We start from the raw sequence: 19,383 nt of genomic DNA on the forward strand, positions 1-19,383 counted from the left end.
AGAACTGAAAATAGGAAATCGCTGATGATGTGATGTCCCATCAATTACACAAGTTGCCAAAAGCAAAGTTTATCTACCAGAAGTGTAACTTTATTCTTTCCAATTCTCTTGCCCCAGGCATAAAGTTGATCCCATCTGCCTATTTTTTTCTATTTTACCTCTCAAGGATAATTTTCAGCTTCTTAAATTCCCTAGTCTGTAGTCCTTAAAAGCTGCAAACCAAGGTTGCATCTTCAAAGCAAATCTTAAACAAAAAATTTGGGAGGCACAGAAGTTAAGTGCATCCAGATAGCTCTGTAAGTCCTCTCACACTCTTACCTTCAGAGTTATTTTCATATTAAGTAAAAAAACATAGATAACAATTCTTCATTTTTGTGATGCTGGAAATGTGCAACAAGAGTATAACTTATTTTAGAGAAGTCAGACATGAAATTTCTTGGGTTCCAACACTGAATGAAAATAAACAAAACAAAAACTTAAAGATACCTCCAATACAAGCAAAAAAAAAAAAAGTTATTCTGCTAAATCAAAATACGAGGAATAGGTGGTGGAAAGTAGAAGCATTTCAGGACAGTAAGTTTTCCTTCCAACCTCAGTTTTTCACTTTAATGACTTAAGACTGAAAACTGAAACAAAAAAAAAAAAAAAAAATTATGAATAGAACGTTGAGGATGCCTTTCCCTAAGGAAAAAAAAAAAAATCAACCCTACCAAAGCATCTTTTTTCCAATTTTCATTTTGATATAAAATTGTTACCAAAAGTAGCTTTATGAAATATTTCACTATTAATGAACTTTCATTTTCTGCTATAAAGAATTAGGCTGGAAGCTTGCTAATCAACTCTAACAAGTACTTTGTTTACAACTGGTAAATACAGAACAGTGCAGTTATCAGCTTTCACACACAATAAAAATGTAGAGAGATAGCAACATTTTCTTTTTGACCTCACTTGCAGGATTTCTGCCTGTTTTTATGGCAATTTTGTATCTTCATTCTTGTAAATATGCCTTCCATTTATATAACCCATTTCCATTAGCTTAAAGAGTACATTGCACTGGGGTACAATTTTAGAAAGACAGAGGTACAGCAACAGTAGAGCTCTCCCAGGACTTTCTTCTTTTCCCACCAAATTTAAAATATAGCACATGTATCTATTCTGGGTTATACATGCCTTGAGACAAGAATTAATAATAATTTCCAGAACAGAAAATGAGAAGTTGATCTCACCCTTGAAAAGCCTGCTTTTTAAGTAGTACCCAGCACCGCATTCTCAGATCTCCCCAAGCATCTTTACCACAATGTTTCACTCTCCCACATAAAACTACTGTTGCAAAGTATCCCGAAGGTCATCAGGTTCCAGTTAATTTAATAAGTGGTAATGAAAAAGGAAGATAAGTTTTCAGAGCTGAGGGGGTCCTCCTAGAGTTTTCCAGTTTCTACCCAGATCCTTCCTGCATATTCTGTTTGTAGCTGTTTGTAGCATTAAACTTCCACTTGAACAACCTACTTATATTGGTGTGCAATTTCAAAATTATATAGCAACGGGCAAAGAACTACTTATGAATTCAAAGCTAAGTATAAGATTGCTGACTCAGGAGCTTCTTGAATTAAATCAGGATTTCCAGTATAATACTTTGACCACAGCATCGTTTCACTAGCAATAGCACCAGCTATAAACTACACACATTCCCTTCTTACTGGTCCTTCCCTAGAGCAAATTGTTTCAAGTATAGAATGATCTCGCCAGCTAAAAAAGCAGTGCTACTTAGTATGTGCATAGTGCCTTAAATCTCTGAAGGTCCAAATAAATGGCAAAAACATCAAGTACAATCTTCATTTCAGTCATGACAAAATAACGGTTCAGCAGGATTTAATGATGTGCCCAAGACAACGCAATCTGAGAGTCAGGAATGCTGCTCTGTTCTCTGTTCTGATTGAGAAGAGTCCTAGGCAAAGACGACAAACTCTCAGCATCTGTGCGAGGCCTGATCAAAAACAGAACCACCGGCGTGTTACAGGCGATAGCTGGTAGCAACCACATTCAGGATGTACTTTGATAAGAAGCAAAGTACTGAAAATCTTAACATTTTTATACAAAATAACCCACAGGCTTCACTAGCTGTGGTCATGAATTCCAAATTGAGCTTCACTATTTGTCCTTCATCTCCTTTTCCTCTTCCATCCTATGAATTGTATTCCCATCAGAGAAAATAGACCCAGAAATCTGATCTAACTTGCTCAAGATGACCCAGCCAGTATCCAAGCCCCTACAGATCAAATACAGTTCTCAATGCAAGTCACATATTTTGGAATGAATATTCACGTACCAGTTACTATTAAATTCCAAAGTATTCACATCTTGTGACAGTTGTTGCTACAGAAAGCAGGATTTTTTAAATAAAACATAATTAAACCACACAAAAATCAATGAAACACAATAATGTACACAAAGTAAAATAAATAAAGTATTAGAACTACGTTTCTAAATGTCGTTTCTTAGCATATCACAATTATCTTTTAGGCTTCACTCTTGGTGCCAATTGGATTGTACGCTTCAATAGAGTCCCACACAGAGCTGGCTACTTTGAACTTCTGCCTTTAATTGCGATCTAAAAGTATTTAGCCTGTGACATTACTGCAAAGAGTTAATATTTCAGAAGTTGATTTCTGATGTCAACAACCCACTGTAATAGCATTATTTCCAACCTTTTAGTGCTAACGTGAACAATCAATTCATGCGTCTACAAAGCAAATCCCCCACAAACACAAATTAATCCAAATAATGGTGTTTTACTATTTTATTTTCTTTCTTTCTTTCTTTTTTTTTCTTTTTTTTTTTTTTTTTTTTTTTGCAGTGGGACAGGGGGAAAGTGGTAAGCAGAATTTGTGCAGGCTCAGAACCATTTCATGATTTCATATAAAAGCAAAAGCTGATATTTTAAAATCTATGTGCGGCTGCCAGCAGTGTTTGACCCATGACCATGGAATCCTAAACGGTCATTTAAAAATGTAAAGTTAATTAATCAATCTGTTAGGAAAAAGCAACAGTTTACTCTCTGGATTTTGTAATGCCACTAAGGCAGGACTCTTTTTTGACAGACTAAATTAAAAAGTAAATTTTAATAAGACTTTGAATGATGGCTGTAGCTAACTTTATCCTAAAGATGCTTTTAGCATCCACATTGCCTAGATGAGCACAGATTTTTATCCTACTGGAAAGGCAGCTTTTAATCCAAGAAGATGCCTTGAAAGTAAAAAGCCAACATCTGTAATGATCCACACACGCATGAGTTCAGACTCTGTCATAATCTGCCTTGGTAACATCCGTGTTTCACAACGATGTTTAAAAGGCAAAAGCCTTAATGGACTGGAGCTTTAAAATTTCTGACTTGCCATATTGTTTTATTGTGAAATTAGTCTCAGGTTCTGTCTTCACCTGACCATCTTTGCTGTCAAGGTAACTGGCATACTCACAATCAAACAGATTCAGATACCGAAAGGGCATTTTCAGTCAGTTATTAACACTTGTGGTCAAACTGCATGTAATGCCCTCGCATCTTCAAATTACTTACAGGCAAGTTTTGTTTCCAAAAGAAGGGGCATTTTGCAGCTCTGATGGCTTTAGCACATGCTTCACACCACACCACCAACAGATACTGTGTACAGAAACCCAAATCTTCAAGAGATCAGACAGTACCAGCGTGTTTACTTCGCCAATAATTTAGAGCTTGATTTCCAGACCTCTGCAGCCAGTAACAGCAGACAATGAATTGTGAGCTTCCATATGATGCTCAGAACTGCAATGAATTTTTTAGAGCCCATTTATCTTTTATTTGACAATGAATTTTAGAAGTTATTTTTCATGTAGTTGTTTCTTAATGTGCAGCAGTAATTAGTTTCCTTTAAGTTGTCTAAGTGTTTTCTAACATGGTAAAAAAAGCTAGAGCCTATTATAATGCACAGGATGGGCTGTTTTACTTCCTCAAAAATCTATCACACACAGATAAAAATATTTCTCCTTTGATATTTAGAGGCCTAATGAGGACAAGATTAACATTTTTGCTCTCTCCTCCTTGTTCCAGCCAATTCTGTCAAATATTTGGAAGGATTCATGAACTTCTGAGTAGACACCATGTTTCACTTTAAAGGTACAGAGGAAGGTCTCATTACTTGCTGACATCAAGGAGGGAGCAATGTGAATGAAGAAGCAATCTTTCTGTTTTATCTCCCTCTAATTTTTGACATCCTGACAAAATAGCCCACTGGGAAGGTGACATGGGAGGAGGGACATGCCACACTTAAAAAGTCAGAATTTCACTCCTCAGAATGACCTCTATAAAATAAAATAGCAATAAGTCATTTGCCCTTCCACAGCTCTGATCTCTATGAAATGAAAGTGCCCAAGTCCTCAAATCACTTCCACACAAATAGCTGCAATGCTGGAAATACGCACGTGACAAAAAATCTGTAGCATGGGTTTAATATACGCAGCTTACTATGCATCTCCTCTCTTCCATAGCTGCATCCTCCTCCTGGTCACCAATTTCCTCAGGTGTTTGGATCATTCTGTATTTTCTCTATCCTTCTCTGTAAATACACTTTTTTTATTTCTTCCCACTCGCATATCCTCTCTTTTATCCCTGCACTATTTCATTCTACTCCAGCTTCTTTTCTCCTTTTCTTTGCCTCATAAATCTTAACTTCTTTAAATTTCTGCTCCTCTAAAAGTCTCTTATATTTTTCTTCCTAACCACCCCATCTTCTCCCCCGAGTAAAATCTGTCTTTTTTCCTACCTACACACAGTTAGAATTCCTCCCTCTTTTAGTGCACGTAATTCCTGACCGTTGATCAGGTGAGAGGAGGGTACGGACTGCTCTCCCTTGGGAACACACAGCTTCTTGGTGCATCATGCTGTCCGCCACTGGAGGTTCTCAATGCTCTCTCTTCAGTGGGGTCACAAAGCAGGCAGAAAATAGCTCTCCCCAGCCACACGGGAAATGCTTTGATTGTAATCGACTCTCCTCCCCAGGCAGAGTATCAGAGCACAAATCAAGGCTTCGCTTAGAATTCGGATTTGGTTGCATGAACTAGAACAGTACTGGAGATGCTAGGACAGGCTTCGTTAGGGCTTCTATTTTAACTTCTGCCTTCATTTTTTTAGGGCTGCCTGTCACTTAGCATTACTACCATGCTTGCTGACCAGTGATGTGTTTGTTTTCTTGTACTCCCTGCTTTTGTGCGGCTGTATGCGGCCTTCACAGATTCCTTTAACGTCTTCACTGTCAGCTCTTGGGGCAGGATGATCCTTTCACTAGTTGCACGGCCCAGTACAGTGGAGGCCAGTTCCTTTTAAGTGCTCTGTTAATATCCAGCATCAAAACTTCAGGTCTGGTCACAGAACGAGAAGGATCCTATTGGCAGGAAGTCAGACCTTTCCTTACCGCCTGAAGCCTGCCTAGTGCCTGGAACTGGATAGAGCAAAACAGCAAAATGGGCAGGATGTGTGCAAGGAAGGAGTTGAAACAGTGCCCAAGCGAATGGAAAGTATCCAGATGGCTGTGGTAACTCACACGATGGGAGTCAAATCAAAACAAAATGAAAACAAAACCATATGCTATGTACCCTTCGCTCTCTTGCTCTCTTTTTCTTGCTGTCTTTGTCCTGGCTCTTGCCCCAGGTCTTTCTATCAGTACGGATAATAGTACGTTTCTCAATTATATGTATGCCATGAATAACAATAACCTCTCTTTAACATTAGAGATCATGGATTACTATTATTCATGTAACAATGAATGTAACATGAACCACAAAATTATACTTCATGTAAGGGTCAAGTAAGTATAAGGCTCTATAAGGGGAGTAGTATTTCTTTATTAAATCCTTTTTTATCTGGTACACTGTATATTTAGAAAAGAGAATATTAACTTTACATGTCTATGTTGCTATATGCTATAGAAATATCTACTCACAACCTGCTTGTATCTCAGGGGGAGTATTCAAAAGCATCATGGCAGTGGCAGCATCAATGTCAGGATCTGGAAAAATCAACCAATAAATACATTATTTACAACTGGGCTAATCTTTTTGCCCCCCTTGCTAAACTATAGATTCCATCGAATCTCTGCAGTGTAGAGGCATAAAGAATCCATTATTCAGAGGGCTCTTTGATCACATTTTGGATTTTCCCACAAACTTGCACGTGATCCCAATACTACTGCTAAGTAGAGCGCACTGATGAATGTCACCAAACTGTACTTGTGTATGCATGGTACCTTCCCTGTTAGCTTCACAAATTCCCTATTTAACTTTGCTGAAGAGTATTTAAATTTCATTGCAAATGATCTGTGAAAGCAGATGCAAAATCACAATTTAGAATTGACAGACCAGGATGACCTAATAGCAGAGTGGGAAAGCACCGAGAGCACCCAAACCTAACTGAATACAGAAGATGACACTTGGTCATTGTCCTTCATCAATAAGGATTTCAGGGATGCTTCAGAATGTGCTGGAAGCAAAACTGCTACAGTCTGGGGAAAGAAATGAAGCTTGCATTGGACTGAAGCACCAACTTGTTTGCATCCTCAGCCAGTGTCACTTTAATACAAGCAAAAATCATCAGCCGGCTGCTGTTGTTCTTAATTTGGTTTTTGGAATCCATCACGAACAGTCAGTTGACAGATGGCAAGTTATAGAGACAGAACAAAATATGATCCTTTTATAACTATATTCACTGGCTTCACACACAGCAGCAGGGCTGCTATGGAAATGGGGGTAGCTATGACAACAGTAAACAACCCAGCAATGGCCAGTGAATAAGCTGAAAAGAACATCTGCCCCGGCCAAGCGGCCCAGCTGCCCTGGGGCCCAACGCGCTCATCGTCCACGGAGGCCGGCGACAGCGAGCGCCGCCGATGCCGCGGCCAAATAAGTGAAGTGTGCAACTGAAGCAGACATAAAAACGCATGCCCTGGCTGCCTTGGCGCTGCTAAACTGAATGACTAATGACTATGGGCTTGTTGTTTTTATTTTATTTTATTTTTTCCAGCTTGTCAGTGTTTATGCTAAATTACATACCAAAAAATTCAATTTGCTGCTAATAGCTTCATGGCACTTTATTTTGGCTATTATGTAAGAAAATTATTTTGCACTGTTAAAAAAAAAAAAAAGGAATTTTATACTTTTAGATATTCAGATCTATTTCCAGGAGAGTAACGCGATGTGGTATGAAGTCCTACAAGTTATTAGAAATATAAACAATGTAGAGAGAAGCGGATTTTAATATCTGCTTAAGCAAAATATAAACTGATTTGACCCTTAAAGATGAGGTTTCTTTTAGTTTAAGTCTCTGCTATCTTTCTGTAAATAGCTGCAAATACATCTGTAATGTGACGACCCTATTACTTAATTGCTGAAATAGTAGATAAAACAACAGCAGAACAGGTATAAAATTGAAGTCAGAGTAGTAGTTATAGGAGACCATCTTAGAATAAACGGTGCCCTTATATTGAAAAGCAGATGCCTGCCTGTCTCCTAGGCAGGTGAGCATTTTTTTTGTTTTTTTTTTTTTTGTTGTTTTTTTTTCCAGAAGTCACTAGGTAGACTTCTCAGGAAAGGGGCTTTACCAGCTTATGTTCATTCTCAGCTCTGAAGAGATATCAAAAGCAGAATCGCTGCTGAAAGCATTTATGCTGGAAGTGTCATTTCCAAACAGCTGAACTTCTGAATGCATGAATTTTGCAGGATTAGATCCAGACACCACAAAGCAAACATTTCCCTTGAGTCAAACTCAAAACATGTATCTACATTGTAATGTATCTACATTAAAAAGCTAAACAAAAAACAAAGAAGTCCAAGAAAATAAAGCCAAGTCAAACCAGAATTTCCCCAGCTCCTTTGTACCATGAAATTAAAAAGATTTTTAGAAGTCAAATTCACTCTATCATAATTCATATAGCTAACTTCAGCATTTGTTTATAAGTGGTTCCTAAAATTTTATTTTTTCGTTTTATTTTAATGAAAGTCTCACCACTGGGTAACACTGTAGGATAATGTTAGTTTTGCTATTGAAAGAATAAAAAGACACAACCAGAAAATAAACACTTTCTACTAACTTTGGCTTTTGCTTGTCCAACAAAGTCTGTGTTTTGGGATAATATAGGTGCAACGGATTTATCTTGAAAGGTGTATTCTTAGTCTCAGGATCACTAATGGTACAACTGCGTTTTTGTAGTGACCTCATGACACTAAGCTGAACTGTTTACAACACATGATTGCATTCACAGCAGCTATTTTCCAAAGCACAACTATGATTCAAGTACATCCACACCTGCTACATTCTCAGGCTATGTATATATTGGTATATTCTCAAAGAAACCAGACAGTTATCCTAGGGCCTCCCCAGAGGAAAGTTGGGCTGGGGACAGGCACCTGGCAGGTATAAGCAGGATACAACACCCTAGCACACTCTGGGGTTTCTGGAGAGAGAAGGAAAAGGAAGGACCAGCTGAACAAGGCAAGGTCCCAGCTACGCTAGTGAACGAGCACTTGCTCAAGGAAGAAACTGCAAAAAGAGCAAAGAGCTGCGCTGGTAACATCAGAGAGAGAACTGAAAGGCAGGTTTATCCTGTTCACTCCTGCTCACTGTTTGGAGGTGTTACTTCTAGAAGGACATCAAGAAGGGCAGCCATGAGGAGTAGCACTCAAGAGGGAGGAATGAAGGGTGCCCTTTCATGGATGGGCGCTTCCTGGGCAACTGCGAATGCCCGCGTTCTCGTAGCCCTTTCCCCACAGCTGGCGTCTTTGTAAAAATCTCTTCCATGCAGATCCTCTCGTTTCCAGTTGTAATGGCTGACCTCAAGCTGCAGCCTTACCAGCATGGTGGCAGGACACCGCACTACCTGCTTGTCTGCATTTGTGAAACTTGTGAACTTCATAACTGAGATCTCTATCCTACCTGAAGCATTTGCCATCTACCCAAAGGCTTCCACAGTTATTAATAGAAGGTGGTTAGACACTGGAAAATGATGGCAAAAACATCTTTTCCTAGGAGACCAAGCTAAAAATGCCTACATTTGAAGTTTGAGGATTTAGAAAACTAAATTAAATATTTAATTTAATATTTAATAAAACGCATTTTGGTTTCTTTTTTGTTACTGCAAAAAAGAAACAGGGAGATGACTGCATACAGTTTGTACTTTCATGTTTTGCTAGTAAGAAGTAGAGGAGGCCTAACTTTCCCAGTCAAAAAGAACAGTAAGGAACAAAGAAGATGAAGGGAAGTATTGCAGAAGTTGCGAGAAGAAGAAAGAGTAAGTCAAAGTCTTAAATGCGCAATGTTAGAAGATAGTTTCAAAAAAGTGCCAGCAGCCACCTCTCTCCTTAACAGACAATTGCTGTCTATATAGTCATTGCTTCACTCCGCAATTTGAAGGTGAAGCGCTTAGTCCTCCATCCACCAATTGCCACCTGGAAGAGACCACATGAACTCAAAAAAGACATACATCTCAAAGGGCTTCAAAGTCAATGTGCAGCAGGAACACTAATACAGCTTAGTACATCTACTTGTAGTGGAAGTCTATTATTATTTTCTCTAGCACAGCATTCAAAGACAAAACTTGCTCTGATACCAGAAAAATACCAGAAAAACTTTAAGTCACAGATCTCACGGCAACTTTGTTGTATTTTAGATACAATACTGCTGTATTTTAGATTCAGAGCCCTACTTCAGCAAGGTATTCAAAAATGAATACCAAACCTTTAAGTAGCAACTAATTCCATTTCGGAGGAATTAAGCTCAAATTTAATGCTTTTATGGAATTCTGTTCTAGAGCATTTTTTGAGACACGTTTGGGGTCAAATTTCACTCTACATAGTACCTGTACAGGTTAGAATGTGTTCTGCATAGACATGTCAAGTGGTGAAGTAATATGCATGAAATATTTCGGCATGGGATTAAATACAAACATTAAGCAACACTCAGGTTAACCCTCAGGTAGTGGACTGTTTATTCTAAAGTTGACAAAAAAACTAAAACCAAAGAGGGTCCCTGAGAAAATTGGATGTGACATATCTCCATTTATGATGTTTGTCAGCTCTGATTTTAGTCATTTCATACAGAGAGGAAGTGTTTCATAATAATTAATAATATTGGATCATTATTTTAATTCCAAATATTGATTTGATATCATTAATTGCTTCAAACCCATTTCCTAGTGACTAAAACATAAAAATAATTAAGAGTAATATAATCCCTATTTATTTTACTAGAGTGTACTATTTTTACAGTTACACTATATGGTTTTAAAAAAAAAGCAATTGAAACAGTTCAAAGCAACCACAGCCTGAATTAGCAAGCACGGATGCCTAGAGAGGCTCCTAAGATGCCTATTTAGGTACTACTAGAATGTTATTGCCAAATGTTATTTTGACGTACAAAATATAGTTAGTAAATAAACTGCACCATTTGTATACCACAATCATTGGTATGTTATCTCATCACAAATGAATCTGTAAGATTTCTTTTAATTTAAATCACTGCATCTAAAATAGAACTGTTTCGGTAAAACAAAACCCATTTTACCATTCAGTATTCTATCTTTCAACATTCTTGCATTGTCCATTGCTTTTTTCAATTCAAATTCTTCTTCTCTATGTGGGATGCATAATATTTATTGCCACTGTATTCAAAACATAAGGGTCCACTTTATTTCTTTTCTATAAAATCAGTCTCTTTATTCCCTGCCTCAGTTCATAGCATACCCCCCTCCTACCTATTTGTTGTGGTTTGACTCTTCTTTTCATATTTTTTTTTCAATTTTCAGCAGCAGGAAAATGTTGCAAAAGCAAAACACCATCTTCCACCTTTTACCTTCAGGCTTATTAAACTCCAACAGCGCAAACAGCAGCGTGTCTCTATTTAACTTGTCTGCTAATGGATGAGCCTTTTTTCCTCCCATATCTTGATGGTGAACGTTAGTATAAGTCAAGTTAGGTCAAAGACACAGAAAATAATTAATACAGTGAAGGGTTTTTATTCCTTTTTTCCCCTATTTTTAATCTACTTTGTCTAAGAACACAGTAAGAACACATCTGGTAAAATAAAAATGGATTGAGAAAGCTAAGTAGAAAGAAATATCTGAAAAGAACTCTAAAGTCCTGTAACTCTGCAAACCTCTGTGGTATAGGATGCTACCGAGACCAGTTCTGAAACACTTAAATAAGGACTTACTTATTTAAGGGCTGACTTAAAAAAAAAAAAAAAAAAAAAAAAAAAAAAGGAATACTTGTGGAACTGTACTGTAGACCAAAAAGGGATTCAGAATCAGGATCTTGGAAAAGAATAAGAAATTATATTCATACCTCAACAACAATGCACGAAAGACCAAGAACAAGAATTTGGAAAGCTTACTCTAGAGGCAGGAAGAAGTTATTTCACTAGTAATACAGAACTGGTCTGGCAGTCACAGTGGTTCTCCTGCTCCTTTGAAAGGATCTAGTATGAGACACAGAAGAAGAAAGGTGCGGGTCTAAACGAATCATTACTTTTTTCTGGTTTTTAAGTTAATTTGCAGCAATGCCAAGTAAACTACCACACAAATTACTGTGAACAAACGGATACAGTCTAATTTCAGACAACACAGACCAGTTATAACAGAAATTGCTTTCCTGCTCCTCCCTCTTTGTTAAATTTGTATCATCTTGGAACTACACATACAATTCCTGTTTTGTAACACTATCATTTTATCAGCTACAAAACCATATAAACAAACAGATAAAACAAGTATTCTTGTTCAAAATATTAACATTAGTAAAAAAAAGAAGGGTAGGAGAAAGAGTTACAGAAGATCTTGCACGTGCCCAATTTTATCAAAAAGGTTCATCTATTATCTGGAAAGCTGTTTGAAAACAAAACATATCATCATAATGTCTGATCTCAGCAGTAAAGATTAACATCAGTTAACTGTTCAAAGGAGTAGCAACACTGATATATATTTTACCAGTGCAGGATAAAAATCTGTAAAGAGAGAGATGACGAGGGAGATAGGAGATTTTTGTGTACAAAAATGGCATACTGTATTATATTCTCTGCTTAAAAATGGGGGGGAGGCTTGCTTTGTTTTTTTCTTTTTTAAATTTTAAAAGAACTTTTCCTGTTGGTGTGCATTACTGTAAGCATCTTTTTCAATGCTGACGGAAGTGAAAATAAAATTTACCCGTCACAAAAGCAACAGTAAAATCCTACTTGACTTCCAGCTCATGCAGCTTGTGGTACTGACCACAAAACACCAGATGGAGAAAGCACTGGCCAGCGAGCCTAGCATCGAAGAGAACAGAAACAGTTTGCTGTGCCATCATTTACTTACCTAATTCTTGATCAGGAATTTCAACTGTCTTCTTAACTGACTGCTGCAGCCCCAGCTTCTACAGTAGAATACGGGATTATGAGGCTTTAACTCTTTGCAGCTTTACACATTGCACATATACATATTTTTTAAAAAATCAAAGGATACACACAAACACAGCACTTTGTCTCCAGTTATGCAGATATGTGTTATATTACTAACTGGACATCAAGGTCATCATTGCTCAGTCCCAAGCTTTCATATTGTCCCTGTGGCTAACAACAGCTTTCTCTTCCAGCAAAGAGAGAGTACGGATGGCAGCAGGAAGAACCTCTCTACAAAACTTGGGCCATTTAAGTCCACATAAACCATACCTTATCTTCCTATAAAAGTGTTCTCTGAAAGCACTCGTTTTCCCTCTCATGTATTTCAAAACACCCTTGTGTCCACCTTGAGCAGGTCACAGCCCCTGGGAACTGAGCATGCCTCCTCTCAGCCCAGCAAGCACAGGATGTGACGGGCTGAACAAGAGCCTCCACGTCCTTGAAGAGCCCCTAAGGGACCCTCAGGAAAGCCTTGCAGTCCCACCTGCTCAACAACCAGCTCAGCAGGCGAAGGCAGCTTTGGGGGATGCTCTTCAGGAGCCCAAACATCCCCACTGGTGGAACGGCAACGGCACAGCTGACAACACTAACACAGTAGGAGACGGTTGGGAGAGGCTGACATAAATTCCACATTGGCTTCAGGATCCAGAAAGCAAAGGAAAAAGTGTCAGAGAAACACAAAAACCACCATGCGAAAAGGTATTCCAGTGATTTGAAAGTACTACTAATGATAAGAAAAGGGGGGAGGCAGGTGACACTGTCAGGAAAAGGGCCATATATACTCTAACTAGGGAGCCAAATGCAGTCAAAAACAACAGAAAAGGTAAGCAAAAAACACAACAGCAAAAATGGCTGTGTGCTAATAAAGCAAGCAGACTGACATAATAAAAGAGGAACTCAAGGTAGTAGTGTTGTTATAGAAAAAAATCAAAACCTGAGTGGAATAGCAATTACGACTGAAACAGGTGTCAAAAGGTCAGTGATTCTGAGGGAAGAGAAATACAGGTTTTATATGGTAGGATACTATCATGCGATAATGAAATGATAGACCTCTGAAATAAAGAAAAGACACCATGGAAAAATGTTTGGATTAAAATCATGCTATGGAAAGGTGGCTGAAGAAGTCTGAGAGAGCAACGCTGAATCTGCTCCTGATTTCTGGCACCAGATTTGGATGCGTTCAGAGCTTACGTCATTAAAGAATTGGGAATTATGTCAACATGGGAGACTAACTTTACAGTGTGGACTGGAGAACAAATGCTATTAACAATGGCAAAGACAGTTATTCGTGGACATGACAGCTGGCAAGTTTCTTAGTCCAAGTTGCTGAACCAACAGGAATAGATTCTTTTCTGCTCTTTTTCTTAAGTAATGAGGACAGACTTTGGAACAAAGTGACCACAGACTGATTCAGTTTAGATTAAGCGGGAAGCAAGTCTAATTTTGTTTAAGATCTGTGATTTCAAAAGAGCATGTTTTGATGAACAGAACGGGTCCATAGGAAACATAGGGAAACATACTGGACTGAGAAACTCTAGACCTCATTGTGGTCTGCATCTTCTTTACGCTGATGTGCAAAGAGCTCTCTCCAATTTGTATTCCAAGCAAAGGAGGAAAGATTCATTCAAAATAAACCCCAAACTAGGCAACTGGACTGACCCGGAAACCTACTATATGAGACAAACAGAAAGCATGGCTTGCTCACTCAAGCAAAACAAAAGTGGAAGAGAAGTAAGATTCCACCAACACAATGAGATGAGCAAAGGATGGGGGAAGAAGCAATGGAGAACAGTTAAGTTCAAAGACATCATTAGTGAAGCAACCACAACTGAAGACAGACTGGTAATCAGAACATTTCTAGCCATCAGAGCAATGACATTCTGGAAAAGTCTTCTAGTGGAAGCCAGAACAAAGTAATTAGGACAAAAGGGGAAGACTGGTAAAATTGGTTGCAACCCCAACAGTTCCTGCTGTGCAAACCTGGGTTACAAGGTGCGGATGCAGGCAGAACTGCTAGAATTGCCACAAGAAATGTGTTATAAAATAATAACATAAGCATGTGCAACTAGCAGGTACACACACAGGCGGGCAACACAGCCTGCTTGGGCGCACTTCCATGTACCGCAGCCATGTCAGCCAGCCCGGGCTTGTCCTTCAGATCTAGATTAGGTGTTTATTCCCAGGAAGGAGAGAGGATGAATAGAGGTTAGTTTGCGCCACTTCTTCAGTGAAGTCACATCTTAGAGAACTGATCATTTTCTGTTTGTAGAGTTATGTCCAAGACAGACAGGTATATCATATATATAAAACAAACCAACCAACCAGCCAACAGCCACTTCTGTGAACGAATCAATAAACAAATTAAATTGCTAGCTTTAAAAAATTATTACTAAACACACTGGAACTCTTTCTGCCTCGTGAGTCCCCTGCAAGTGCATCCCCCTTGAAGACCAATAGGACTAGATACAAATTTACCCCAAAAATCTGAAGCAGCTGAAAGCCCACGTTTCCTCCCAGGAAACTTGACGATCCTCATTTCACACTTCGGCAAGCCAGCCCCAGCCTGCACACACAGAAGCTGAAGACTGGCCCAAGTCTTTGGATGATGGCTGAGCAATCTCCGCAGGGAGTGATGTTCAACACGGCTCCAGCAAGCTGCTTCCCTACCTCTCTGAGGCCAATCAATGGAGAAGGGAGGTCAGTCCAGCAACCGTCACGCAACAAAATTGTTTTCACTCTTCCTGCAATGACCCTTTTAATTAAATTCTTTAATATTGAAATTATATATATATATAAAATAGAACAGTGCTTAGTGGCTTTTGACTTTTTTTGGCTGGACAGCTGTCTACCGGGGGTGAAGGGAGAAATGCAGGCCAATGGTAAGACAATGCCAGAAGTAACTTAATTTTTGAAGAGTTATGATAATGAAAAAGCCCCAAAATAAAAAAAAACAAGGTAGCCTTTAAAGACCTTTAAATTCCCACTATAGACTGAGGCCATATTAGCCCTTTTTTCCCTTTCTTTTCTTTTTTTCTTTTCTTCTTCTTCTTTTTTTTTTTTTTTTTTTCACCGAAAGCAACATGCTGAACATAAGCTGGCTGAACACTGAACAGACCTTAGTGAGTGAAATTAGTCAGCCTTAGGTTAGGGCTTTAGTTTATCTTAAATACTGTACATAATAATAGGATTTCTTTACAACTGAAACACAGTTTAGACTATTTAAACATTACAGCTCAGTTATTAATTATTTTGGCTTCTTAATCCAATATTCAGAAGAAGGAAATTTTGTAGAAGATAGGTTGCAAATCTGAAAGAACTATAAAACACGCTTTCACTTACATTTTTCTTGAATTCAGCTGCATATACAACTTAAGATCTTCCAGTAAACATGTTGCTAATGAAAAGATTTAGTACTGTCTGTGCTGTATCCTAACAAGCATGTATGTTAAATACTGGCTTCCCCGGAATTTTTTACCTAAACATTTCAAAAATATAGGAAATCTGAAATGCTGTTAACCAAAATGTGACAACAGAATAATTCACCTGCGTCACTAGACAGAACCAAAGGCAAAATCTTACAGCTAAGCAGCATTTACAAGTCCCCAGGATGTTTCTAATACACTAAACTGCCATTAAGCAGATCCTTTTATCCAAAAGGTCTGGAACAGCCTTTCTCATATTTACCTGTTACCTTTTAAATATTCTTTAAATGTTCTTTTAAATGAAGAACAAATAAGGGGAGACACAGGCTCCCACTTCCACTGCCCACCTGACTTGCTACGAAATGACCCTGCTCAAAAAGTCCTTGGACTTTTCTGAATTGCAGTTAGTGATGGGAGTGGTTATCGGATGATAACGAAAGGGCAGAACACAAGACAAACTCCTTTGAAAACCTCTTTCGGATCCTGCCTTGAAAGGTATCAAGCGTATTTACTTCTCAAAAGAGAGTGGGCAAACTAATAAGCTCTCATCCCTTTTCTCTTTACTTGGTAAAGAGAGAACCAAAGCGACCACACATGCAGGCTCTGCTTGTAAGAAGTTGCTGGATATTTAAAACACCTGAAATGAAGGTTTATGCAGAGAGCGCCGAGAGCTGTGGCTGTAATCCAAGAAAGCACTTACGCGAGTACACAGGTCGGAGAATGAGCAGTCCCCATGGAAGAGATTCAGAGCACCAGCATCCTGCAGGACTGAAGCCTAGATTGGAGTAGCTCAGGACAGTTTTGTAAAATATTAGTGCTTTCATTAACAAGAACCACAAGTATGTTTTGTGACATTTACATGAGAACACTGCAAGGCTGGAGAGGAAACTACCCTTTAAATTGTACTAGGCCTTGTTTCCTCTATTTGCAGTTCTACAGTGTAGCTCAACTTGCAAAGGCAGACTTAGACATATCCCTGCGTTTAACTGTGCTGGGGAGGAAAACCAACCGCTCCAGCAAAGAGAACTGGGGGCAGTGGAAGCTGCTATGAATAAAGGATTATTATTATTAAGTCATCTTTTCAATATGATTTTTACTACCAAATAGAAAAATGCCTCACGTTTCCTTTTGCACTTGGAAATTCCAACAACCTCTAGTGAGGCCTAGTTTATCAGGCTGAACTCCAAATTTCTGTAATTCTTGTCAGTTACAGCACATACAAATATCTGTTCAGCCTTTTGAAGAGTTGCACTTTATGTATATGCAGGTAAACAGTTCATATTATTCCTGCCAGTACAAATTTAATTTACTACTATGATCTCTGCGTCAGATCTGTGTGTTCATGACAGCAAAGCTGTAATCGTCTGAGGAAAGAGAGCTTGATAATGCTGGCTAATAATATTGATTAAAATAAAATAAAATGAAGAGAACACATTAACCTTACCCCCTCCAAGGTTTTCCCCTCCAAACGCTAATCCGTCGTGATCTCTCTCAAGGGAGAATCAAATGGGCTCACTAATGACCACTGGAAATGGCCCCCTCCACTGATCTCCTGACCCTTTCATGGCTAGGAGATGAAAAGTTTCTAAGTGTCTCATAGGAGATATCCCTCCCCACTCTTAATGTTCCTGCTTCTCTTCTTTCTGTCTCTGATAGGAGGTAAAAAAAATTCAAAGTATAAAGGTGGTGGACCTCAAAAAAAAAGAAAAAAAAAAGAAAGAAAGAAAGAAAGAAAAAGAAAATTCAAGAAGAAAAAAAAAGCTTCTATTTACTCTCTATTTTAATTCCATCATTTACAAACAAATATCTTTCCTGCACACATTAAGGAATAGAATAGAAAACTGTACAGGGATTCTTTCTCTCCTCTCCCCATGAACATACAATTAAAAAACAACAGCAATAAAACCCCCTAAAGCTGGTACAATATTTCATCTGGTTTAACAAATATGCTAATGATACATTATAGTCTTTCTAGACCCCTAATTATGAAAGCCACTAATATTCTCCCATTAGTATAAGAATAATGAAAATATTTTTACTTTATCCAAAATTGGCAGTGAAATTCCAGTAAAAATTAAAGCTCTAATAGTTATTTTAATCCTTAATCTAGGAAAACAAGTATCAGATTTTACGTGAGAAACATCAACAACACAGTGATGGAAAGCCGTACAAAGCCTTAAAATGGCTGGAGATGTGTTGCATCACTGACTTTTTTCACAGGAGACCAACCAGTAATAATTATGTCAGATTAAAAACCCATGTCATTGGTCTTGATGTTGGCTGAGAAAGGCTGGGAATAAACAAACTCCCAAACTCTGAACTTCGGGAAGACACCAAACTAGATGTGCCTTGATCATGGATAGATCTAAGTAGCTACCTTCATTTTAGTTTTACAGCAAAATATCCAGAAACACATTTGAGGTTGGTTTTCAAGTCATTATTGAGTATTTTAAGCCAAGTGTGAGGATGTATTTGCAATGCTATAAATGTTTATTTATAAAGCCAGTTCTAGTACAGGACTTGTTTTTTTTTTTTTTGTTTTTTTTTTTTTTTTTTTTTTTTTGCTTCTCTGATCTCAGCCAGCAACACAAAATCTGCACTGGCCCTCAATCACAGTATCATAACACAGCTTGCTTAGGCCTTTTACTATTGGGACTGCTTTGAGATTGCTGGAAAGGATGCCGATTAGTGTTAACTATGATGTCTGACATTTTATATCTTTGGGTAATCCTACTGTCCTACCATTGTAATAGTAGAGTGTCTTTCAAGAACCTAAATACAAAAATTCACTTTTATTTCCAAATCTTTAGATTAAGTAGTTTGATTCAGAGTATGTATATCCAAGGAAAATAGAGAAAGGCACACACACACACACACGTACAAGTTACAGAAGAAAGAGCACAGCAGGTAGAAGAACAGATTTTGCAGCAAAATCTGTGGTAACTCTGGCTGAGGTTATACCCTAAGCAAACTCCAACTTGCATGGTCCTCAAAGTTAAGGCTACAATGGACTGTCATTACTGAAGGAGACTACAGCTTTTAAGGAGGTAAAACTGCAGCAAATCACTTGGAAAGAATATTTGGACAATGATGGTGGATTCCCAGATAGGAAAACTAAACAGACAGATTCACAAGAACCTGTACACATCGTAACAGAAAAATCTCCTTACAACCAGCTGAAGGGATCTGTTGGAGCAGCAAATCTATTTTCAGATGTATGAAAAAAGTCATGTAAGTGTTTGTATCCCACTTGGACCAACAGAGAAGGTGCAACTCTATGATTACAGACAGATGGCAGCTTGCACTTCTTGCTGGCATTGTGATGTGGACATCCAGCATCTCTGAACAGCTAGAAGGACGCCCGAGCTGCAGCAGATGTGCCAGATGGCCACAGAAAGGACAGTTTCTTGTGGCTCTTCCATCTTTTCAACCACTCCGCTTTTGTTGTCTGTTTGCAGAAATGTGGATTTGCTAAACAGACCAAAGCACGGGTCCCAAACAGTCACAGGGCTAGAG

General features: G+C 38.4%; 1 protein-coding gene across 9 annotated transcripts in view; it reads right to left on the minus strand.

Annotated features, from left to right (window-relative positions):
* FOXN3 (forkhead box N3) overlaps positions 1–19,383 on the minus strand; it is a 218,709-nt gene that overhangs the window by 23,547 nt on the left and 175,779 nt on the right. For 6 of the 9 annotated variants that reach the window (XM_062575899.1, XM_062575901.1, XM_062575900.1 and 3 more), the window contains one exon: positions 5,970–6,035. The exons of 2 other annotated variants lie outside the window; for them this stretch is intronic. In XM_062575899.1, the coding sequence (XP_062431883.1) occupies positions 5,970–6,035 (66 nt within the window). The remainder of the gene's footprint in view (positions 1–5,969; positions 6,036–19,383) is intronic. One more of the 9 variants, XM_062575903.1, reaches the window with a different exon arrangement.

Source organism: Rhea pennata, chromosome 5 (assembly GCF_028389875.1).
Source record: "Rhea pennata isolate bPtePen1 chromosome 5, bPtePen1.pri, whole genome shotgun sequence".
Lineage (NCBI taxonomy): Eukaryota > Metazoa > Chordata > Aves > Rheiformes > Rheidae > Rhea > Rhea pennata.